This window comes from Mixophyes fleayi, chromosome 6 (assembly GCF_038048845.1).
Source record: "Mixophyes fleayi isolate aMixFle1 chromosome 6, aMixFle1.hap1, whole genome shotgun sequence".
NCBI classification, from domain to species: domain Eukaryota; kingdom Metazoa; phylum Chordata; class Amphibia; order Anura; family Limnodynastidae; genus Mixophyes; species Mixophyes fleayi.
The window spans coordinates 225249402-225275280 of NC_134407.1; the positions used below are offsets into that span (position 1 = coordinate 225249402).

Below are 25879 nucleotides of genomic sequence, written 5' to 3' on the forward strand. Positions count from 1 at the left end.
TTTTGAGTTTGTTAGGAGATCTTGTCTATCCAATCCTTTTCGTAAAACAGAAGTATTGGATAGACAAGGTCTCCTAACATACTCAAACAATGCAAGTAAGAAAAATTAAATATCATTTATTACTACATATAGTAGCGGGGGGAGCAGGATTAGATCTGTTATATCGAAACATTGGGGTATACTGAAGAGGGACCCGGTTTTGAATAATATTCTTCCAGAAAATCCGAACATTATTTTTTTTAAAAAGTCAGAATTTAAAAGATATTCTGGCTCCCAGCATGTTGAGAGAGAATAAGGTTAAATGTACTACTTTTCTTGACCTGAAATGCAGTATAAGGTGTAACCATTGCAATATATGCAAATATATTGCTCCAATGAAGCTCAGAATGATGATAATAGTAGGAGATTTTCTGTTGAAGAAGAGATGAATCGTATGTCAACCTCTGTTATTTACAGTTTGGAATGTGCATGTGGTTTGAAATATGTGGGAAAAACGAAAAGACCATTTAAATTACGTGTCCAAGAACATATTAGCAACATTAAGAATAGAGCCGCAAGTCACTCTGTCTCAAAGCATTTTATGGAGAAACACCAATCAGACCCACAATCACTGAAGTGTACGGCTATAGAACAGGTGGAATTGGGCCCCAGAGATGGGGATCTACAAAAGCGGTTATCACAGCGTGACATGTTCTGGATATATGAACAGAGTACACTAACACCACAAGGCCTTAATGAGAGTTATGAAATAGCTCCTTCCCTATGAGATTTGGGAGTAAATGTATCAAGGTTCAATTTTTTTCAGCGTGTTAAAATCACTACAAAATCGTGGGTGATAACCTGCGAGTTTAGTCCAAAAATTCTCAAATGTATTAAGCTGCAATTTTTACCCTGATCTTCAAAATCACTGGCCATCTCTGGCAATTTGCTGCGATGTCAAACACTCTTGTGTTTATCTAACTCTCCTGTGTTGTCATTATCTAGCTGTGAGACTAGTAAACACATCACTGTTACGCTGCCCCTGTCAATACAGCCGGAGGTCCCAGCAGCTGTCAAAACTGTTAAAAATAGATAAAAGTAAAAAGAAAAAAGCGTGGGGTCCCACCGCCCGGCCACTATTAACCCTAGTGCTGCCAGCCTGCTGCTAGTTACGTGATAATCTGGGAAAAAAATTGCGTGGAGTCCTCCCGATTTTCACGGAACCAGCACTAGGCAAACCAGCCGGGGTGGGTGGCACTATAGCAGGGGGGCACGCGGCAGGGGTCCCCCTGCCATAATGACATCCAACCCCAGGCTTTTCAGCACTAGGCTGGATTTCCTAGGGAGTGGGGTCTGGTCTAGCACTAGGGCTCTTCCTACACCACTGTGCGGTGGGTGTAGGGTAATAACGGTGATAGAAATGTAAAAAAATAAACACGCCATTTTGTTTTGTGGAACTACAAGTCCCAGCCAGCCAGGGTGCCATAAACAGTGTGGGCATGCTGATACTTGTATAACTACAAGCACCAGCATACCCTATGACAGCCAAGGCATGTTGGCACTTGGAGAACTACAAGTGCCAACATGCCCTCACACCCACAGCTGTCTGGGACCTGTAGTTCCACAAAAGAAAATGTTAAATAAACCACCACACCCTGTTTGCAACCACATACATTTAATAAAAATATTAAAACCCCAATAAAGACAGTTAACACCCTGATTTATACCACATACTTTAATTAAAAATAATAAATTCCCCAAATACTCACCACTGATGTTGTCATCTGTCGTCAGCAGCTTTTAATCCTAAAATGTCTGTAAACCAAGTCCCAAATAAATTTTAATTCAATAGTCTGGCTTGACCAAGTCCAAAATAAATTTGTAATTCCCAAAGTCCATGCTTTTATTATTATTATTATTAATTTTTATTTATAGGGCGCCACAAGGTGTCCGTGGCGCCGTACAGGGACAAAAACAAATTACAATACAAGGTAAGACAGCACAGTACAGTAAACATAAAGCACAGTAACTCAGTAAGCTCAATGCACAGCTAGTGAGGGCGGGGGGGGAGAATTCGCAAATGACGGGGCCCAAAAGGAGGGCGCGGAAGACAGGGAGACCCCCAGAGGGGGGAGGAGGGCCCTCGAGGAGGAGGGAAAAGTAGCTGGAGAGCAGAGTTGGAAGTGGTGGAAACAGGAGGAGAGATGGCCCTGCTTAGAGGAGCGTACAATCTAAGAGGAGGGGTGCTTGGCAAATTCTTAATTTCTTCTGGCCAGGAGGGCCCCCCTTGTTGATTGAAGTCTTCTTATCTTCAGCCAGAAGGGCCCCATATTTGTAATATCCAATCCAGAACATGCTTGTTTACAAAAAATGATGAGAGACACTGCAAACAGCTTCTACACTGTAGAAGCCCCGAACGCAATTAACTTAGTTCATGCACTAGGTCTATTTATAGAATTAGGGGATTTTCCCACACTGTACATATAGAGCTGCAGACAATTTGCACTGAGCTCACACTCATGTCACCCCATATAAATATAAACATAATATAGAGGAGGGGAAGTAGAAGCAGTGGTATGGGTGCCAAGATCAGCTGAGTGATGGGGGGATAAAACGGACCAGGGGAGCAGAGGATGAGAAAGAGGAGTGCAAATTTATGGAGTACTGAAGAGAGGAGGAGAAGCAGGAGGTGGAGTGTGAAGAACAGAAAAGAATATAATGGGAAGTAAGAGCAGAGGGGATTGGTGGAAAGGACATGGCAGAAAAGGGGAGGAAGGAGAAGATGGGAAAGAGGAGGGAAAGTTGGAGCTGATACTGAATTTATTCCTTTCCATATATCACTGTACAGTTCCCTCTGCTCTATATAATAATAATAATAATAATAATCCCCCATATCAGTGTGTGCTGAGAGTTATTACTCCCCATATATCACTGTACAGTTCCCTCTGCTCTATATAATAATAATAATCCCCCATATCAGTGTGTGCTGGGAGTTATTACTCCCCATATATCACTGTACAGTCCCCTCTCCTCAATATAATAATAATAATCCCCCATATCAGTGTGTGCTGGAAGTTATTACTCCCATATATCACTGTACAGTCCCCCTCTCCTCTATATAATAATAATAATAATCCCCCATATCAGTGTGTGCTGGGAGTTATTACTCCCATATATCACTGTACAGACCCCTCTCCTCTATATAATAATAATAATCCCCCATATCAGTGTGTGCTGGAAGTTATTACTCCCATATATCACTGTACAGACCCCTCTCCTCTATATAATAATAATAATAATCCCCCATATCAGTGTGTGCTGGGAGTTATTACTCCCATATATCACTGTACAGACCCCTCTCCTCTATATAATAATAATAATAATAATAATAATAATAATAATAATCCCCCATATCAGTGTGTGCTGGGAGTTATTACTCCCATATATCACTGTACAGACCCCTCTGCTCTATATAATAATAATAATAATCCCCCATATCAGTGTGTGCTGGGAGTAATTACTCCCATATATCACTGTACAGACCCCTCTCCTCTATATAATAATAATAATAATCCCCCATATCAGTGTGTGCTGGGAGTTATTACTCCCATATATCACTGTACAGACCCCTCTGCTCTATATAATAATAATAATAATCCCCCATATCAGTGTGTGCTGGGAGTTATTACTCCCCATATATCACTGTACAGCCCCCTCTCCTCTATATAGTAATAATAATAATCAGTGTGTGCTGGGAGTTATTACTTCCATATATCACTGTACAGACCCCTCTCCTCTATATAATAATAACAATAATAATCCCCATATCAGTGTGTGCTGGGAGTTATTACTTCCATATATCACTGTACAGACCCCTCTCCTCTATATAATAATAATAATAATAATCCCCCATATCAGTGTGTGCTGGGAGGTATCACTCCCCATATATCACTGTACAGTCCCCTCTCCTCTATATAATAATAATAATCCCCCATATCAGTGTGTGCTGGGAGTTATTACTCCCCATATATCACTGTACAGACCCCTCTCCTCTATATAATAATAATAATCCCCCATATCAGTGTGTGCTGGGAGTTATTACTCCCATATATCACTGTACAGTCCCCTCTCCTCTATATAATAATAATAATAATAATAATCCCCCATATCAGTGTGTGCTGGGAGTTATTACTCCCCATATATCACTGTACAGACCCCTCTCCTCTATATAATAATAATAATCCCCCATATCAGTGTGTGCTGGGAGTTATTATTCCCCATATATCACTGTACAGTCCCCTCTCCTCTATATAATAATAATAATCCCCCATATCAGTGTGTGCTGGGAGTTATTACTCCCCATATATCACTGTACAGACCCCTCTCCTCTATATAATAATAATCCCCCATATCAGTGTGTGCTGGGAGTTATTACTCCCCATATATCACTGTACAGTCCCCTCTCCTCTATATAATAATAATAATCCCCCATATCAGTGTGTGCTGGGAGTTATTACTCCCATATATCACTGTACAGTCCCCTCCTCTCTATATAATAATAATAATCCCCCATATCAGTGTGTGCTGGGAGTTATTACTCCCCATATATCACTGTACAGACCCCTCTCCTCTATATAATAATAATAATAATCCCCCATATCAGTGTGTGCTGGGAGTTATTACTCCCCATATATCACTGTACAGTCCCCTCTCCTCTATATAATAATAATAATCCCCCATATCAGTGTGTGCTGGGAGTTATTACTCCCATATATCACTGTACAGACCCCTCTGCTCTATATAATAATAATAATAATCCCCCATATCAGTGTGTGCTAGGAGTTATTACTCCCCATATATCACTGTACAGCCCCCTCTCCTCTATATAGTAATAATAATAATCAGTGTGTGCTGGGAGTTATTACTTCCATATATCACTGTACAGACCCCTCTCCTCTATATAATAATAACAATAATAATCCCCATATCAGTGTGTGCTGGGAGTTATTACTTCCATATATCACTGTACAGACCCCTCTCCTCTATATAATAATAATAATAATCCCCCATATCAGTGTGTGCTGGGAGGTATCACTCCCCATATATCACTGTACAGTCCCCTCTCCTCTATATAATAATTGTGACAGGATGGACCTCAAATGCCACCCTGTACGTTGTTGCTAGGAAATTGGCTGGACTTACTTCGTCACCATCCCCTTTCTTTAGCCAAAATTGCACCCCTCTAACCGGAGGAGTGGCCTGCTCCTAGTAGGCATCAAAGAAGGCTTTTGAAGCAGTAGTGTTTATTAGCTCAAATTCCCCTAATAATGACAGTTACATACACTAGTTTAAGGTATTAGTGATTTAGAGAAGTACAAATAGAATAATGATACATGACATGGTCAAACAGTCCTCCTTTTATACAGATTTACACACGTGTTGTCAGGGGGTAACCCAACCTCCTGATCCGCCCAGGCACCAAAATCTCTCATTTCTCATTCAATAATTTTGACAGGTAACGACCCCCTGCCAGGCCTTCAGGCCAAAGCAGGTGTTTTTCACTTCTGAGAATAAATTACCTTAATTTAGGACTTTCCTCCTTTCTTACACAAACATATTTCCTCCACCATGGCTACAGTACATTCCCAATGCAGAAATATAACATAGTATTAAAATCAGTACATTTGCAAAGATATAAATTGGCACACTGCGCTGATAATTTAAATATATTTATACAATAAGTTATTTATAAGTGATCCAGCCACACTCACATTGTCCATGCGGCAACCAGCAGGTCATGTCCCCATGATTTGGCCCCTGGTCCCGCAGTCTCTTGGGGTTACCGGAGGTGATCCGGGGGATCAGGCTCTTCCTGCCGAGATAGTCCACCTGCATTGCTGTCTGCCTTTCCTTGCTTATGAATGATATGAAATTTATACACTTGAAGTGTAAGACTCCATCGCAAAAGTCTGCCATTCTCGCCTGAGGTGCGTTGTAGCCACTTGAAAGGATTATTGTCAGTCACCATGGTAAAATGTCGTTCGTACAAATAAGGTTGAAGTTTCTTCATTGCCCAAACAATTGGCAAACGTTCTTACTTAATTGTGGCATACCTCACCTCCTGGGTTTTCAGTTTCCTGCTCAAATAGGCCCCTGGCTAAGTACTGCTCCCAGTCCATATTGTGAAGCGTCAGTTTGCACAATAAAGTCCTTGTCATAATTGGGAGCCAACAGTACTGGAGCGCGATCCGGGGCTTCCTTTACTAACTGAAATGTCAGCTCACAAGCGGGTGTCCAGTCAACTATTTTGGGGAGTTCCTTACTAGTGAGATCTGTCAGGGACTTCGCTACAGTACTAAAGTCTGGGACAAAAAGTCTGCAGTACCTTTGCTGACCTAACCATTCTTCCCCATGATGGCCCAGGTACTGCACCTCTGATATCCCCATCTGGCACTTGTCTGTCCTAACAGTCAGACCTGCCCACCCAATCTTCCCTAACACCAGCCCTACTTGCTCCAGATTATTCTCCCAAATCTTACTGAAAATGGAAATGTCTTCTAGTTAAACCTGAGCACTGTCCAGCAAATCTACCAAAGCATTAATACAGGGCAATCGGTAGGCATCAGACATGGGCACATTATTCAGTCGGCAGTAGTATACGCAAACCGGGTTGTCTGGTCCTTCTTGGGAACGAATACAATAGAGGACGCGGATGGACTGCACAATAGCTGGATCACACCTAGCTCAATCATCTCCTGTACCTCCCTGCATATACACTCTTTGGCCTCTGGTTAGACTCTGTAAGTGGGTTGCCTAATTGGCCTATGCTCACCAGTGTCCACATGGTGCATCACCAAGGAAGTCCGACTTCCTACTTAACTGAGTAGCAGAGGGCCACAGCACTGCCCCAAGCTGCTCCCTTTTGCGGGCACTCAACTGCTCATCCAAGCCTACTTCCTCAACACCAACGTCACCTCTGGCTTCCATGAGGAGGACAGGTAGTGATTACCTCCTAGTTCCTCAGTTGGTAAGCAGCAACCCGCTGCTACCGACTCCACACGCTCATGGTATGCCTTCAACATATTCACATGGTAGGTCTGCTCGCTGCCGCCTACCGTCGCTATCAAATGATGCAACATAGGTGATGAGTTTTGAGACCCTGTACTGTCCAGACCAGGCAAATTGGAGTTTGTTCTGACGTGTGGGCATCAGTACAAGGACCTGCTGCCTTACCTCAAATACTCTGGTGTGTGCGCCCTGATCATACCAAGTCTTCTGCTTGGTCTGCGCTTCCGCTAGGTTAGCCTGTGCTAGCCCCATGAGATTATCTAACCGATCTCTGAGCTTTAACACATATTCCACCACAGAAACATCCTGGGTGGGTAGCTCCCATTCCCAAGGCTGCCACAACAGGTAAAGAAGTCCATGGACTCTGTGGCCATATAGTATTTGCATGTGCTTAAGTCCCATTGAACCACTCCCTCAGTCTGTTAGTCTGGGGATGGTAGGAGGCAGTACGGAGTTGCAGCACTCCGCACTTTGCCCAGAGACACTGGACCAGTTCACTCATGAACTGTGTCCCTTGACCGGTTAGGACCTCACTAGGGTACCCTACTCTGCAAAATATTCCTAGCAGTGCGTCCGCTACCTTTTCTGCAGTTATGGAGGACAGAGCTACAGCCTCTGGATACCGGGTAGCGTAGTCCACCACGGTGAGGATGTACCTCTTCCCCGCTGTACTGGACACAGGCAGGGGACCTACTATGTTCACAGCCACTCGCTGAAAAGGTTCCCCAACTATTGGCAAAGACCTGAGGAGAGCACGAGCACTGGGGCACCCAAGATGCTGACAGACATCACAGGACGTACAGTAGGCCCGGACATCATCCGACTTTCCAGGATAGAAAAAGTTCTGTGTCAGATGCGTCAGTGTTCGGTCTCTTCCCTGGTGTCCAGCCAAAGGGATTTTGTGGGCAACTGACATTAGTTGCGCACAAAAGCTCTGTGGTTATCAGTAGCCGCGTCCACGGGCACCGCCACAACTCTCACTGCCCTGCTGGTGGTGTTCTGGCCGTCTCCATGATGACCGGGGCGTCACTTCTGGTTCCTTCGTACTGGTTGCCTAGACAACAACCGGGAAGCTTCAGGCTCCCTGCTGCCGCGCCCGGCTAGCTGTCAAACAGCCGGTCGCGCGCGGGCAGGGCTGTTCAGACCCAGCCAACCTTGGCTGATTAGTAATTATGCTGCAGCCTGATTCATTAGTGCAACTGGGCACACTAGATCTCATTGGCCCCACTACTATTATTATTTAGCCATGTCCTGGGGATACTATCAGGGCTTTGTCCTGATTGGCTGATGGTTCTATTTAAGGCAGTGAGGACTGAGCCTCACTGCCAGTTACAGCGTTGTGTCTCAGTACTGCTGTCTGCTCCTGTGCTATATTGGTGTTGAACCTTGGATTGCGTTCTCTGTGTATGACCTCTGCCTGTTCCTGGACTCTGAACCTTTTGCCTGTGACCCTGACCTTCTGCCTGTGCCCGGACTCTGAACCTTGCCTGTGGCCCTGACCCTGCTTGTGCCTGGCGTCTCCACCTGTGCTCTGTCCAGTCCACAAATCTTTGGCCTGCCTCTACTCTGTGTATTACCTCCTGTACCTGTGCGTTGTCGTGTGAACATAAACTTGTACTACACTGAGTGTAAGTGCTGGGGGAAACCGACTACCTGTCAGCATAAGCAGTCTGTACAGGACAGGCGGCTGCTAAAGGTGAAGACCTCTTCTACTAAAGTTCTACAAGTTTTTGCCGCACTGGTCGCCATAACAGTGGTACCACCAGTTTGAACTTGTTTCCATACTGGTCTATCCCCATCTACCTTCCTAGCTACATGGTACAATAACCCTTTACGCCAGGTCACACTCCCCACCTCCATCCCTGGAAGTTTCGCATCTCATGCCTTCCAGCGAGGGATCAGAGAGCTGAGCTGTCCTGAACTCTTTTTTGTGTCCCACACTATCGTCTAAGCAGGGAGGTCTATGATGGGGTTACTGGAATCAGTGAAAGTGGGGTCAAACGGAGGTCACTGTGGTCTGATATACTGACCGCTGGAGCTGGCATACTGCTAGGGGCAGGAGCATAACTGGGAACCCCCACAAGATCAGACAACATCCTCTGCATTGCTAGGGGACGTAGTCTTTCCAGAGGCAAAGAGTTGGCTGGTTCCTGAATAAATAACAGCTTGAGTCTTTTCCTCTGGGCTGGCTGAAGCTGTGGTTGCAGGTGATGGCTGTTGTCTAGCAGCTGTGGTCTTTTAATCTGGGCTGGGTTGTGCAGGTGTAGATCCTGAAGACGGTAGTTTAGCAGCTTGGCTCCAGGTAATAGAGTTGAGAAATGCGGTCACAATTCCAATCACAAGATAGTTGCCCAAGATCACATCAGTCGGGAGGCCATCCATAACGGCAACATCTCACAACTCTTGGTCACCTCCCCAGATACACCCTGGCTACAGGCACTTCCTTCTCCAGTCCATCAGCCACAGTAACTTTGGCAGTGCCCTGAAATACTGCGGCAGGATAAATATGATGAGGACTCACTACAGTGATTAATGCCCCTGAGTCTTTAAGTCCTTCTCTCGTGGACACACTGCAGGTTCCTCCACATGCCTTTGCGAGGTCTTTCGGACAAACAAGTGACTTTCTCCAGTCATCTTTGAACACGCCACACTCCATTGGGTTGGCAAGGGTGGAAACAGTCTCTACCGGTTACCCTTTGCCATGTAAGCAAGTCAGCGGGGCCCCAGGACTTGGTTTAGAGGCATGAGTCTGGGGTTCTGGGGCTTGGGACAGTTCATCCTCAGATGACCAGTTGTCATGCAGTTCTAATCCTTTTTTATACAATCATCCTCATTTATACGATACTCTAGTGAGGTAATTTAATTAATTGGAACCTATTGTTTATTTTGATCTTATTTTAGAAATATCTATATGTTGTTTGTTATTAACATTATCAACTATATGTATGTTTTAACTAGGAGCCTTTTTGCGTGTTTTCTGCCATATTAATTGTAAGTTATATTGTATTTTATTTTAAGTTAGTTAAGTAATTAGATAGGCACTTATTTTTTGTTTTTCTATTTTACCTTTGTATGAGGGAGTTGGCACCCCTCTTAATTTAGGAGCTGACTTTCTTTGATACTATAAAATATTAACATATATTATGGGGATATAGCTGTATTATATTTAAGCGTCTAGGATTTTTTTTCTTGTAAAGGTATTTAAGCACCTACCACATGTGCGAAAATCAGCTCATGCATAAGAGGTATGTCCAGTGTCAGGCTGGGACATGAAGGGCCCACCAGAGGTATGTAATGGTAGGGGCCTATAAAATAGTGTGTGGGCAAGAGCATAGCGGCAGCATGCTGCTGAAGGGTGCAGAGGGCCGACAGAGGGGTTTAATTGCACCAGACATTAACTCATGATATAAGATCATAATCACCATCATCACCATTTATTTATATAGCGCCACTGATTCCGCAGCGCTGTACAGAGAACTCATTCACATCAGTCCCTGCCCCAGTGGAGCTTACAGTCTAAATTCCCTAACATACACAGACACACAGAGACTAGGGTCAATTTTGATAGCAGCCAATTAATCTACTAGTATGATTTTGTAGTGTGGGAGGAAACTGGAGCACCCGGAGGAAACCCATTCAAACACAGGGAGAACATACAAACTTCACACAGATAAGGCCATGGTCGGGAATTGAACTCATGACCCCAGCGCTGTGAGGCAGAAGTGCTAACCACTAGGCCACCGTGCTGAGTCTTAAGTAATCACTACCCTAACATTTTAAAATCATTAATAGACCGTCTATAAACATGGGTATAGTGCCAGGAATCACGACTGAGCCTTATTTTCGGATCTTTCCTTCATAAAGAAAACCAGTATGTTTGGGAGAAGGGGGGGGGGGGGGGCGATATCTTGTTGCAACCACAGATGGAAGGGGGTGTGTGCTTTCTAAATCCTTTCTCCAAACAGAAGTATTACTGGAGTAATAATAGAATGCAGAAGTCATTGTATTTTAGTGATGGATTTACTGCTTTGTTGATGAAGAGACAACAGCAGTAGATACTGTTTTTCCACCCGTTATGTTCCACTGCACGGCCCACGTTGCTCTTAGTGTTGTATGAGCCTGCTCTCTTCAACCACCCCCTTCCCTCCTCCAAACCCTGCGGTACTAACCTTAGAATCCAATGTTTCTCTGCTTCTTTGCTCTCCTGGTGGCTCCCAGCTTCTCTCCACTGCCAGCACTGCAACATCATTACTTGATGTCCCCAGTCCTTAAAGGGGGAAAGAGCCAGGCACACTAAACATTGTGCTACATTGCATAATCTGGGTCTGCAAGCACTGGGCCCTACTAGGATTTCCAGGTATCCAGGTGGGCCAGTCTGACTCTGCTTATTCAGTTTTCTGGGTTTCAATCATACTTGCCTACTTTAAAAATGACTCTTCCAGATCTTGGAAAGGAAGGTTAAGTGAAAGGTGCAGGGGTGTGTGGCACTGAAAATCGTGTCATTTTACCACTGCCTACAACAGCAAAATGCAGCAATAATGTCATTGTACCATGGGAGATGGGCCCAATAGGACACGATTCATGGCAAATCAGGTTATTGAGGCCTTTACTAGGAAATAGGAGTAATCCGGGAGAAAGGCCTACTCTCCCAAGAGTCCAGGAGAAGTACCCGAAATTCAGGAGTCTCCCAGAGATCCTGGGAGAGTAGGTAAGTATGGTCCTGAGGACTGGGAGATTTGCTTTGTAGTACAACCTTGTTATGTGCTTTGTCTTGGCTGCCGGTGATGGTAGAGCGCATGTAAGTTGTGGAGGCTAGAAGCACAAAAGATGGTGGGAAGACATGTCTCCAATCGGTGAATGTTTCAGTTGTCCTCACAGAAGGGATTTGGTCTAATATAGTTGGGAAAGATCCCGAATGTCAGTGCATATTTGGATCTGAGCTCAGCTATTTCTAAAGCTTGGGGGAATGTCAGCACCTGGCGGTCGGTCAAGCTGGTTCAAGCCTAGAGCGGGTTAGTAGGCCTTGGGCCAGAACACCACCGAGACTATCCTCCGATGGTAATTATTTTGGTGGGTGTAACATAAGCTCTGTGGGGCACATTCAATTAGCCGAGATGTTACTCTGAACATTTCAGCTGTGCTCAACTGCAGGTAGTACACGGATTTCTCCTCGCACCTCTATGGGTGGGCATAGAGAAATGTTACGTCGCTGTGGAGTGCCTTTGTGTCCATTCCGGAGGCACTCCGCGGCTAACTGAGGTCTCGCCCTGTGAGTGTGAGACTTGCACTGATGACCGCCAGGCCCAGTGTTCTGTATTTTAATGAGCATTTCTTGCCTAGAATTGCAAATAAATAACCTCACATCCCATTAAACTAAATAACCCATTAAAGTTATTGATCCTAATAATAAACATATATTTATATAGCGCCAGCATGCGCTGTAGCCCATAAGCTTACAATCTATAGGAAAACAAGAATTTGATACATGAGGTTAAGTCCAATATGCTTTATATTGGTCCAGATTTCAATAGGAAAAAGGTGCTTAGTGGGGCTATATCCACTGACACAGCAATACTGTTTAAGGTCAGAGGGACGAGGATGGAATTCCACTGAAGCCTGATAAAAGTCCTGTAACCAGTAATGGGAGCAGGTAATTAGTGCGGATGAAAGTTGCAGATCTTTTGCAGAGATGAGGAGTCGATTTGAAACAAAGGAAGAGATATTTACCTTTTGCCGATCTCCAATCTAAATGGGAACTCCCGAATGCGGAGATTTGGAGATACTACATACAGCTCCGCCATTTTCTGGGATCCTTGGAGGTACGGGAGTCTGTGGGGCGGCCGCTTACACAGTTTGAATCTTTATGTACCTCTCTGCTATATCCTAGACATACTCTGTCTCTCATTTATAGTAACCTCATTGAATACACCTTTAATAAACAACCCACCTTCATACGAGACTGGGAGAGGGAGCTGACCTGCTCGATATCTGAACAAGATTGGAAAGATATCTTCTTACGCACCCAGTCGAGCTCGGTCAGTGTACGGGTGGTGGAAACACAGTATAAGGTGATGACTAGGTGGTATAGAAGTCCCAGCCTGCTGGCTAAGATGGTTCCTGGGATGTCGAACATGTGCTGGCGATGTATGTCGGCGCCGGGCACTCCGTTACATATATGGTGGGAGTGCAAAGTTCTTAGAACTTTTTGGGATGCAGTCCTTCTAATTACTAAAGAAATAATGGGCGTTGAGCCACCTAATTGCCCCAAATACTGGTTATTGAATTATAATAAAATGACCATCTCTAAATACAAAAAATCAACAATTAAAAACCTTAGCAACGCGGCAAAGGCCGTGATTCCAGTACATTGGAGATTCCCGAATATCCCTACCATTAGAGAGTGGTTTGCCCGAATAGAATCCTATACAATAATGGACGACATACTCTATTCCTCAAAGGACAAATACAGGGAATATCATTACATATGGTTTGAGTGGCTCGAATTCAAGGATTCACCACTATATTCTCAGTGGAATAAATGAACCCCCCCCCCCCCCTACTCCCTCCCCCTTCCTCCCGCTCTACCTTTCTCTCCCTCTCTCTATCCCTCTTTGTCTTTCCCCCATCCCTACATGATGTATTATTGAATACTAAATGGTACTTTATTTTTATGCTGAACTACTGTTGCATCGTGTTCATGTATATGTGTCTTTATGTAATATTTTTGAATATCTTTAATGCATTGTGCTATGCAAAATAGATATGTTTGTAAAAGCTGTTCAATCTTTCAATAAAAAAAGAGATTTACAAAAAAAAAGGAAGAGATATAAGTTGGTGCATTCTTGTTAATGGCTTTGTATGTCAGCAGAAGTATTTTATATGGGATCCAGTAAAATACAGGCAACTATTGTAGGGGCTAACAAACAGCAGAGAAATTAGTCTAGCCACTGCATTCAAAATAGATTGTAGGGGTTCATGTTTGGATAGGGGAAGACCAGTGGGTAGGTTTATCAAACCTTCTAAAAGAAAAGTGGAGATGTTGCCCATAGCAACCAGATTCAAGCTATCATTTTATAATGTACTAGATAAATGATAGCTAGAAACTGATTGTTTGCTATGGGCAACACATCCACTTTTCCCTTTTAGAAGGTTTGATAAATCTCCCTCCAGATCTCTGGTTAGGGGAATCCGGTCCCCCCACAATCCTTGCCCTTGTGATCGTCATGCCAGAGGTGTAGGCATTCTGGCTGCACCAACAGCACCATCCTCCTGTAATCCTTTCCATTAAAGTTCACTCCATTTGGCTGTTCTGTCCTGTTCACCTCCACGTCTGTCATCTACCGTGGTCTCTCCCTTCCAAATTCTTAGCTTGGCTCTCCCAGTCCCTCTAGGCTGACCTGCCCACTCTGATTTTCGACACCCCTATAAGTACAGTTGCCTCTAGACTCCTCCCACTCTCCGCCTCCTACAGCCTCTGCCAATGGACATCGTCTCCCATCCATTGTGACATCTCCAACTTTTCCAATTCAGTCTTGTGCCTCTCTGACCACAGTCTCCTTTCCTTTGTCCTTTCTCTGCCCCCTGCCCCCCACACCACCTAAAGTTGTGAGCACTCAAGTCTCAACTCTTTTCTCTTCGCAACATCTATTGTATCCCATCCTCATTCCTGTTTATTCTCAGTCCTCTCTGATGCCCTTGATGCTGCAGCCCCCGCCACCCTTCTTCTCTGCCACTCTAAACACCAACCCCAGCACTCCTTACAAACTTACTGTCTCCAAAAATGCTTCTAGTCCACCAAGCACCAATGGAAAAAATCCCTCTCTGCTGATTTCTACATTCACTTTTAATTCATCCTTAAATCCTAGTACATTTTGCCCTCTCTCTAATAAACCTACTTCAAATCCCTCATCTCCGCCCTGTCCAACAACACATACCTCCTCATCAACACTGTCTATCCTCACCTCCCACCCATCCTCACTTACCTTACATTGCCACTCTCTGGTCCTTTCGTTCCCTTAGCTGAGTCCAAGCGGTATATTGCAGGATTGAAAAAGTGGAGATGTTGCCTATAGCAACCAATCAGATTCTAGTTATTTATTTAGTACAGTCTACAAAATGACAGCTAGAATCTGATTGGTTGCCATAGACAACATCTCCACTTTGTCAAACCCACAATTTAGTAAAAATACCCCCAAGATCCACACTCTCCTCTCTTCCTCTACTTCAACCTGCCCCTTGACCCTGTTCCTTTTAAGCTCCTCCCCTCTCTCTACCAAACAATTGCTGACATCTTTCTACCCTCAGTAAGCCCTCAATCACCACCAGTTTCTCCCCCCCCCCCCTCTTCAAACATGCTCTTATCTCCCTATTGTCAAGAAACCCTCTCTTGATCCCTCCTCTCTTGCCAAATACCACCCCATTTCTGTGCTCTGCTTGGCTTACAAAATTTGTGAATGACTTGTCTTCAACAAAAAAGATTTGTCTTTGAATCTTTGTGCATTATTCACCAACATTTGCCATATTACAGATGTGATTTATCCTATCTAACTTGTGTATTATTGCTAAAGAATAATTATAAAATTCAAACTGACAATTGCTTAAATTTACACAATTGACCTCCTTATAATACATGTAATCACTGCTATAATTTATAGGACTAAATGGACTGTTGGTAACAGCTGTTAAAGAGACCTATGGACTGCTTCATACAGAAGTGTTTAACACCACAATCTTCCAGCCGGAGTGTGATTGGAGCTGAGCATCACCAATATGTGCTGTTGGAGGACCCTGCTCCTTTTATAATCTAAGACGCAGTCTGTGGCTTCTCGCTTCCCTCCATCCCCCTTGTCACATCGCAGAAATGTGTGACCGAGTTGGTTTGTGATTCAGAATGTCCATTGCATTTCATGCATGTATGTACATACATATATATATAAGGCATGGCATTATCGTAAATTTTGCAAGGCCTTACGCCCTAAATTGATAGGTACAGACATTAATAAAATGAATACATCAGTAAGGCTATTTAGTTTTATTTTAGTCACCTATGCTGGATATGATTCAATACATTATTTTTTGTAGTGATATTTTAGTGCTAGCTGATGTTCTGTGGATATCCATATATACACATTATATTCTGTCCTTATTACATAGTATGTTTTTATTTTCCTTTAACTTTGTCAGTGAAGTTCCAGAAAATTGTATGTAAACACGTCGGACCTTGCATTTTGCTTTCAAAGACACAATGTGATTACATCTAGTAGATAATTGGAGCAAAATATACTTTGAGGTGTGTCCCCTTAAAGGAAACAAACTTTGGAATAGCCTTTACTATGTAGTACTGCTGCCATCTACTATTGTATATAATAATCACATATTGCACGCTTAAGTAGCATCATTTTAGAGTATGAATCCTGAACTCAATGTTGCATGTTGCTCTACCATTTAATGGTCTTGCATTTACCTGGATTTTCTGAACCAGTTCTTGATGCTTGTACTTGTTTGTCAATCTATAAAGCCAAGTAGAAATCTTCTTCTTAATCATGATACCTCTGTGTCTGTTACTATTCGCTCTTTATGTCAATACAAGTTAACCCGTGCATGATACTCATGCATTCTAGTCAAATCAAGCTACTTAAGGTGTTAAAAAGGTTCTTGTCATGCATTTGGGCCATAGCCCAGGCCTCCTCAGGGGAAGAGAGTTACTTCCCGACGCAAGCGCCCTTTTTTAACGTGGTTTTGTCCACATGTCATCACCTCATCATTCTTCTCCATCACCTCATCCTTCATTTTCATCGCCACATCTATCCAGATGTCTATCCAGACACATGGATCTCTCTCAGCGGTCCTGAGTATCACACTCCTCTCGCTCTGTCACCCCCGGCAACCACCAACCACTCCCCACTGTCACCCCCGGCAACCACCAACCTGTCACTTCTCCTTCAAGAAATATATATATATTTTTTTAAAATCTTTATAAACACTTTTAACAATTAACAAATTAAATTAACAAATTAAAAACATCTTAGTATACCAAATTTCAGCCCTTTCTGAGTTGTTTTTTCCCACACACACTAAGAATTTAGTAGGTCAGTGTATAACTCCGCCCAGCAGGTGGCGCTGCAGCTTGGTTTTATTTTTTCCACACACACACACAGACAGACTAACACACGCCACTAGACATTTATATTATAGATTCCATGATCGTACAGCCCAACTTCAGTTGAAATGAAACATTGACTTTAGACATAATGTTACTGCAACATCTTCACAAAAATGTACAGATCACTGCCCCGCAACAAGGTCAGCACACTCATCTGCTGAAATCATTTGTGCTGCTGTGAACATACCATTGACCTGATTGGCTAAAGGCATACAATAAGGTGCAGGACAGAAAATGCTAAAAATGTGATTCTCGTGGGACTTTAATAAGAGTAAATTAAAAATGTATATATTTTTTTCTTATAGTCTGTACTGTTTATGACTTGTTTTATCTGATCTTCTTTTACCCACCTCCTTTTAGAGTTTTATTATTAAGCTCGTCACAAAAGTGAAAATATTTAGTCAGTTTTCTTAAAAAAATAGTATTACTACATTTCCGTTTTTTTAACCACCAGTTAATTGAAATCTTACATCATCGATGTAACAGTCTCAAACATTTTCTATTACCATAGAACAAAACAGGCAGTATTCATCACTGCAATATAAACTGATTACATTTTTACAAATAATTTAATACAAATTAGTGAATGTACCAAATGTGACTTAACGCATGGCTGAAACTCACCTTTTAATGACCCTGACATGACAAAGCTAAACCCAGTCAGAACTGTTCACAAATCACTCAAAAACAGCTTGTTTCTCTTTTGTGGATCTTCATGTGTCTGTTAAAATGGCTCTTGCTTCCAAAACATTTCCCGCATTTGGTGCAAGAATAAGGCCTCTCGCCGGTGTGAATTCTGTTGTGAGTCGTTAAATTTGACTTCTTAGTAAAGCATTTCCCACACTGAAAGCAGACATATGGGCGCTCGCCTGTGTGAATCCTCTGATGCGTGACAAGAGTGGAGTTATGTGCGAAACGCTTTCCGCACACAGAACACGCATAAGGCCTTTCCCCTGTGTGAATTCGCTGATGGGTAACAAGATGGGTGTAATAGACAAAATATTTCCCACAGTACGGACATTCGAAAGGTACCTGTGCGTTAGGAATCCGCGGATGCGGGAAAAGAGTCGAAGGTTCCGTAAAACATTTTCCATATTTGTACAATGGAAATTCTTCCATCGGGATTTTCTCAGTTTTGACACACTTAGAGTTAAAGAATAATTGTTTTTCGCAGTCACTATAATTAAGAGCTTTTCCTTTATGAATATTTAAGTATTTCATAAATTCTGTACTGTTCATAGCCTGAGTGGATGTATCATCCATCGGTGTATCGGCAGATGGTCTATAAATGTCAATGTCTGTTAGACTTCCTTCTTCCCACAAGACCGGTTCCTCCTTAATAAAAGTAGCTGCATACAGTGTATGATCTGTGGGTGTATAAATGTCGTCATTGGTGAGATTTCCTTCTTCACATGAGACCGATTTCTCCTTAATATGAGTTGATGTATAATGTCTATCATCAGTGGGGGTATAAACGTCTGTGAGGTTTCCTCCATCACATGATTCCTCCCTAATATCAGTAGATGTATATTGTGTATGATCTGTGGGTGTATAAATGTCAGTGTCTGTGAGGTTTCCTTCATTGAATGAGACTGATTCCTCCTTAATATGAATAGATGTATATTGTGTATGATCTGTGGGTGTATAAACGTCAGTGTCTGTGAGGTTTCCGTTTTCACATGGAAGTGGTTTATCCTTAATATGTGTAGTTGTATATTGTGTATGATCTGTGGGTGTATAAAGGTCTGTGAGGTTTTCTCCATCACATGAGACTGATTCCTCCTTAATATGAGTAGCTGTATATTGTGTATGATCTGTGGGTGTATAAATGTCAGTGTCATTGAAATGTTCTTTTCCATTTTTCTCTGATTCTTCACTTTCATTTCTCATTAATGTTACGTTTTTGTCTGGTTGACATAACTGTAAGTGTTTCTTTTCCAGCTTTTTTTTAACAGTGTTTCTATCATCTGGTACAGAAATAGCAGTGTAAAATCCTCTTATAGAGTCATCTGTTGAATGAATGACAGCTCCATTAGACATGTTAGTCAATTGTTTATATACATGAGCATTTCAAAATTACGTAAACTGAGACTTCAGAATCAGAAAAAATCACAAACCCTTGCAATTGAATTTGGTGAATTTGGTGTTAGTAACTCCAGATTTTTGTGATAATTATACTACATCAGAATCTTAATGTTGATCTACTAAGGATGGTATTCACAAAATCCAATGGGAAAAAGGATTTCATTTTATGGCCTATTCCCTTAGGGTGAATTTGGTGAAGGAATTTTTGCAAATAAAACAGCCTTTCAGGCATTCTGTAGATAACTATGGATTTTATCAGGTATATGCTTTAAACATAAATTCACCAAAGTTTTAGTTTTCTAAAGTTGTTAAATTGATAAAAAAAAAATGTAGACAACCAGGCATCTGCTTCTAAGCAAAAATGTGAATTATACTTACCCTTAATTCATTATCCTCTATATACTCCATGGCAGCCATTACAATAGGTAGAATCCCTTACCAGTTTAGGCAGAAGCAGGTTACAAAATGCACCTAGCTGGTATATAAGGCAGATCCTCCTCTTCCCCGATGTCTGAGTGACTTCCCCAAGTATGGGTAGGAGACTGGGCTGCCATGGAGAATTTTGAGGAAAAGAAATTAACAGTATGCATAATTCACTTTTTTCCTCTTCAATCCTCCACAGTATCCATTACAATAGGATGTACCCAAGCAACCGGGAGTGTAGGGAGGGTCTCAAAGAACAAACTGAATCATAAGTAGTGGTTGAGTAGAGAACATGAGAATCAGTGGAGGATAAGATCTCCAGATGATAATGAATAGTGAAGGTGTCGATGGACGTCCATCCGGCTGCTTGGTAAAGCTCTGTCGCTGAAGCCTGAGCCCTTCTTGCCCAAGATGTTGCTACTGCTCATGTTGAGAGGGCCCTCAGCATCTCTGACAGCTGACACCTGTATAATTACTTCTCTGATCAATCCGGAAATGACTTGTTTAGAAGTGGCTCATCTAACCCGAGGCCCGGCAGGAACCATGAAGATTTGTTCTGTGCTTCAGGAACAACGGATTGGCTCCAAGTACCATCTTATTTGCAAAGACATTCAGAAGGGGCTCATTGCACCACAGTGCTTGTAACTGTCCAAAGCTGCAAGCAGAAGTAATTGCCACTAAGAACACCACTTCTAGTGTCACCCATCAGAGTGTGGAGAACTAAATTAGGTCCCATGGAGCCACAACGGATCAAATATAAGGATGGATCCCCTTCATTGCTTGGAAGTGTCAGGCGCCGTCCCTCTTCCGTGTCAGGACGGCCGTTTGTCAGGTGTCCTGCTGCATCCGGTTAATCGTATTACCGATGACCACAATTCTGACATCCTTCATTCCTACTAAAAAAACGATTGCACAAAAAAAATGAAGTAAATACAAGCAGACTTGCCTAAAAGCCAAATATGTAGATGTCCGATGGCACCGCAGGCTGATAGGCAGTGACTCCGAATGAACAGGTCTCAGGCACTTGAGTGCGATGTGTGCGCGACTTAGATAAATGTTAGTTTAAAGCTGCAATGTCTGGACAACGCAGGATAAGTGTTGAAACACTTAGCCTGCGAAATTCATCTAATTTGCGCACGTCACACTCAAGTTCCGGATTCCTGTCAGCCTGCGGTGCCATCGGACATCTGCATCTTCGGCTTTCAGGCAAGTCTACTTGTATTTACTTCGCTTTTTGGTAGGGATGAAGGATGTCGGAATTCTGCTCATCGATAATCTGTACCCAACCCTTCCAGAGCAGACCCCTGTCAATCTTCATTAAAGCTAGCCGCTCTGGATTTGGATAAAGAATAATGGTTTGGTGTAGGAGATCTGGCCAAAGAGGTACATGTTTCCTGTTGGCTTTTGACAGGGTGATGACATGACTCAGAGAAGTCTTCTTGTGATCCCACTGTTAGAAGTTCCAACTGGAGATCCTGCATATGCCACCTTGCCCAGGTGGCAATAATTGAAGTTCTTTTCTTACTGATAACTGAAAATAAGTCTGCAGTTTACGTACCAGGGGCTGGATCTTGATACAACTTTCTTCTGACAAAGACAATTTATTCTGTATGGTGTCTATCTGGACCCCCAAAAACTTTATCTGTTGTGACTGGATAAGATGACTTTCCACTTTGTTCAAAATCCAGCCATGGATCTGTTCTCTAGTTGACAGTTAGCTTTGAACACCCTACCAGAAGAATGTCATTCATTTAGAGCCATATCAGGACTCCTTGTTTCCTCAATTCCGCCACCAGAGTAACTAGCACCTTGATAAAATTTATCGCAGATGTGGCCAACCCAAAGGGCAGGCCTGTGAAATGGAAATGCTGGTCAAGACGTAGAAGCTGAGGAATTTCCTGTGACAAACTGCAACAGGGATAAGAAAATAGGCACCTTTAAAGGGCTGATGAGCCAAGGAAGAGTGCTTAGGCCTTTCATCTTGTGGCAAGCATTTAGATTTACCCCCAAAAGAGTACTGTATTTTAGTGTCCAATTTGTCTCCAAAGAGCAGGGACCCTACAAATGGGAGATTGCCCAGAATGCTCTTTAACTGAGCATCTGTTGCTAAAGAAATGCAACCAGATAGCTCTCCTAGCTACCACTGCTGATGCTATTGCCCTTGCTGAGAAAGCAATAATGTCTTAAAATTTTTCACACAGAAATTCTGTGCCATTTTGTGTAACCTCAATGCTTTTCAACATGTAAAGGGGCAGCACGGTCTCAAGATTTTCTTTTATATCCATACACTTGGCTTCAGTAGCAGATTGTGAGGATTCACAACACTAACTCCAGGTGACAGTTGTCAGATAACTCTTCCATTTCTGCAATCAGCACTCTGTTAAGAAAAGCAATCTAGCTAGTCACCTCACTTGGACTACTGCACTGCTTTCCTTACTCTGTAATCATTCCTTCAGTGAAAAGTCAATCAGAGCAATCTATGCTACCTGTTTGAGGCCTGTATATGTCCCTCAGTTCTACCAAAGCTATTTTGGATTTCTATGCTTGTGCTTTGAAGAAGACATATTTTGGTTGACTATACATCACAATTCTACTTTCCTCAATCTTTTGACCTCTGCTTCATCCCCCACTATTCTACCTTCTCCAATCTCTTGACTTGTCCATCACTATTCTACCTTCTGTGACTTCAGCTTGTACCTCACTAACTGTCCTGAGTGGCAGCACGGTGGCTCAGTGGTTAGCACTTCTGCCTCACAGCGCTGGGGTCATGAGTTAAATTCCCGACCATGGCCTTATCTGTGTGGAGTTTGTATGTTCTTCCCATGTTTGCGTGGGTTTCCTCCGGGTGCTCCAGTTTCCTCCCACACTCCAAAAACATACTGGTAGGTTAATTGGCTGCTATCAAAATATTTCCCTTGTCTGTCTCTCTCTCTCTCGGCCTGTGTGTATGTTATGGAATTTAGACTGTAGGCTCCAATGGGACAGGGACGGATGTGAATGAGTTCTCTGTACAGCGCTGCGGAATCAGTGGTGCTTTTGGTGATTATGATGATGTAAAGTCTGCTTCCTTTTTTTTGGACATCTGTATAATACTTCTTTCCTGACAATGAAATATGAAGCTTGTTAACCTAACTCTTCATCGCCCCCATCCATGGGATTTTTTAGGGCCCCCCCCCACTTTCAAAAGGAATAGTTGTTAATCGTTTATCACATGCTTCCACAAACTCTATGCTGTTGTAGCTTGCTGTCCTTCTTCCCATCCACAGGCTCCACAAGAGCACTTGAACATTACAGGACATTACTAACTAACTAAGGTTTATATGCATGAAGAATCAAGCACGACTAAGTTAGGGGCTAACCTAGTGCATGTGCCCGATGGCTGTTTAGGGTTTGGCTCAGGTACCATTGCACCGCCAGCTTTGGTTGCTGCACACCCAACAACTGTGGCAAAAAGTGTCCCAAGGCAGAGAATATTTAGGGCAGTTCCAAGCCCTCCTTAGTGTGATCTCCATCTTGGTGCCATGTGAGCTGTGATGTGTGTGTTGATGCGAAGAACGCTGAGGTCTGAAAATCAGGACCAAACTTTAATTTTCTCCCAGGGTTACTGGACAGCTGTTCCCCGGGTAGCCAGACGAGTCCTCAGGTTACACCATCGTTCGTACAAAGAAGGGCAGCCCCTGCACTACGGAAAACAATAACACTAACTGGTATGCCTATTAAGAGAGAGAAAAAGACATAGGGGAAGAGGAGGAGCTGCCTTATATACAATCCAGGGGTTGTTGTCAAAACCCATCTGTACTTAATCTAGAAAAGGATTCTACCAATTGTACTGGCTGCTATGGAGGATTGAAGAGGATCCAACGACCCTGCACATGTGGAGGACTTAATTCCCCATTGTTTAGGAAGAATAACTTGATGTGAAAGTTGTTAACAGATTTAATAATTTGCTAGATAATTTAATTTTAGATGGTTTCCCTGGCGCATGGTGTGGCTGAATGAGATGCAAACAGCCATCAAACTCTCCCCCTTCTATTACATTGCTCATTTAGCCTTGCCATCAGCCAGGGCTATGTTGTCTGTTTACTTGAGGTCTACATAACTGACTTTTGTCCTGAGCTCAATATTCTTCATAATGAGGCTTTTGAAAAGGTCATGCCCATAATAAACACCACACTTTCTAGTGTGCTATGTGTCTCGTAACATATCCTAAACTAGGCAACTCTATGTTCCCCTCAAGGGTTGTCCACAACCAGACAAATCTACGTTCTCCCCAATGGTTAAAAGAGGTGCTCCCTAAAAAATATATAGCATGATACAATGTGTTCTGGCCAGTCGCCTCTGAGCCAATCTTTAGAATAAACCTGGGTTCCATTGCTGACTGAAACAAGCTACCATCCTTGGCAAAGGTACAAACATCCAGTTGTAATTGCACAAGACACTGAGGCATGTTTTATTCTATCATCTTTGTCTCTGGCAGAAAGGATTAGAAAGCCCTGATACAAAGGGTTTCAAACACTGTGGCCTCGAACACAGGATATGTTTATGCATTTATGATGCAATCCAAGCAATGCCTTTCCTCTAATAGAGAAACTTGTTAACTGGCTTTGGAGAGCCTCAAATGTGCCAAAATCAGGGTCAAACTTCTCTTCGGCTTATGAGGAATAGCAGAGGTCACCTACACAAATTATAATTACTCTAACAAAAAATCTCTGTTTTTGTCTTTACAATGCATGTAACATTGCCCAAAGCTTATATTTATCCTGAGATACCAAACAACGTGAATTTAAATAGTTTGGTCTGAGCCTTTCCAAGGAACCTTGAAATAAGTCCTGTGGACTACCTCCTCTTATCCAGCTTATATCTCCATCAAATCAAATCGCTAATAATTAGGACATCTCTTGCTGAACCTTTGGTAGACTATCAATTCTTTTTTTTTAGCTTTTATTTTCCTCAACCTGTTCTTGTTGACAACCAAGACAGAAATGTACAAGCAAATTTTAAGAATATTCTTGCATTGTTGTGTATCCATAGTGAACATGTATTATTTTATGGTGCAGAAAGGTCATAACTCTGAGGAACACTCTTAGATAAAAGCCTTAGATTTCCATTTATTAAGTCAGTGCATTTAATCATTAACTTCATCTCAAGCTTGGCAAAGGGAGCCCTGATGTTACCCATAACAGGTAACAGAGATATTTCGAGCACGCCTTTTCAGAAGCCTGAACCATATTCAATTTAGTGTGTGCATGTGTTTGGACATAGTTTTCTATGGGTTCCTTATAGAGGAACCTGAACAAGCATCCCCCTTATATGGCATTATTCTCCCTGTGTCCTTGCCTTAGTTAAAGGTTATTGTGCTCAAGCTATACCTCGTACATTGTTATTCTAACTTAATCCTTGGTATTGACCTAGCTTGTCCCTGACTCGAAGAAACTCTTGCTGACTCAACCGTTGTCGGTACCAGGACTCTACAACAGTTCTTCCAACTCTCACAACTGCCTGTCCCTGGATTCTATTTTGTTTAGACCCTACGAAGTTCTTTATCGACTGCATGTGGGCATCTTATATCAAAGCCTCAACATCCATGTAGATAAAACTGGGGTGTTCATTGAACTCCAGGTCCCAAAGAACCTTCTCCCAATTGTAATGAGGTTGTTCATACAGGTGATGGAGAAGTGTGCACACATATAACTATGACACATCCTCCTCTTACCCGGTGATCTGAGGGTCCGGTGGTTCTCCATCATCATGTCCTCGTACAGATCTTTGTGTCCTTCAAGATACTCCCACTCATCCATGGAGAAATAAACTGTGACATCCTGACACCTTATAGGAACCTGACACACAAAAAAATGCAGTTACCATCTAGAAACACACCCAAGTATTACTGTATAATGTCCCATTCCCAGCAGTCACCTCTCCAGTCAGCAGCTGAATGATCTTGTTGGTCAGTTCCAGGATCTTCTGGTCATTATCTGTCTCATGTATCAGTGAGTGAGGTGGAGGCACCGTGATGGGGCTCTGGGTCCTGCTCAGTCCTCCTGACACAGAGGGATGGTTTCTGGCTGTCTCATGGACACCAGTCTTCTTCATAACAATATAATCCTATATAGAGAGACACTGATAAATTTCACTGCGTAGAGAGAGACCGACACATTCCGT

At 42.8% G+C, this 25879-nt stretch overlaps 2 protein-coding genes across 7 annotated transcripts in view; one reads left to right on the forward strand and one right to left on the reverse strand.

Moving 5' to 3' along the window:
• Window positions 1-25879, forward strand: part of LOC142160072 (uncharacterized) — a 1559230-nt gene that overhangs the window by 78010 nt on the left and 1455341 nt on the right. The window lies entirely within an intron of this gene.
• Window positions 17820-25879, reverse strand: part of LOC142160110 (uncharacterized) — a 178302-nt gene continuing 170242 nt past the window's right edge. Inside the window, exons 3-5 of one of the 2 annotated variants that reach the window (XM_075215070.1) lie at window positions 25634-25822; window positions 25431-25554; window positions 17820-19218 (exon numbers count right to left, since the gene is read on the reverse strand). In XM_075215070.1, coding sequence (XP_075071171.1) covers window positions 17891-19218; window positions 25431-25554; window positions 25634-25822 — 1641 coding nt within the window. In that variant the 3' untranslated portion in view covers window positions 17820-17890. The remainder of the gene's footprint in view (window positions 19219-25430; window positions 25555-25633; window positions 25823-25879) is intronic. The other variant, XM_075215071.1, reaches the window with a different exon arrangement.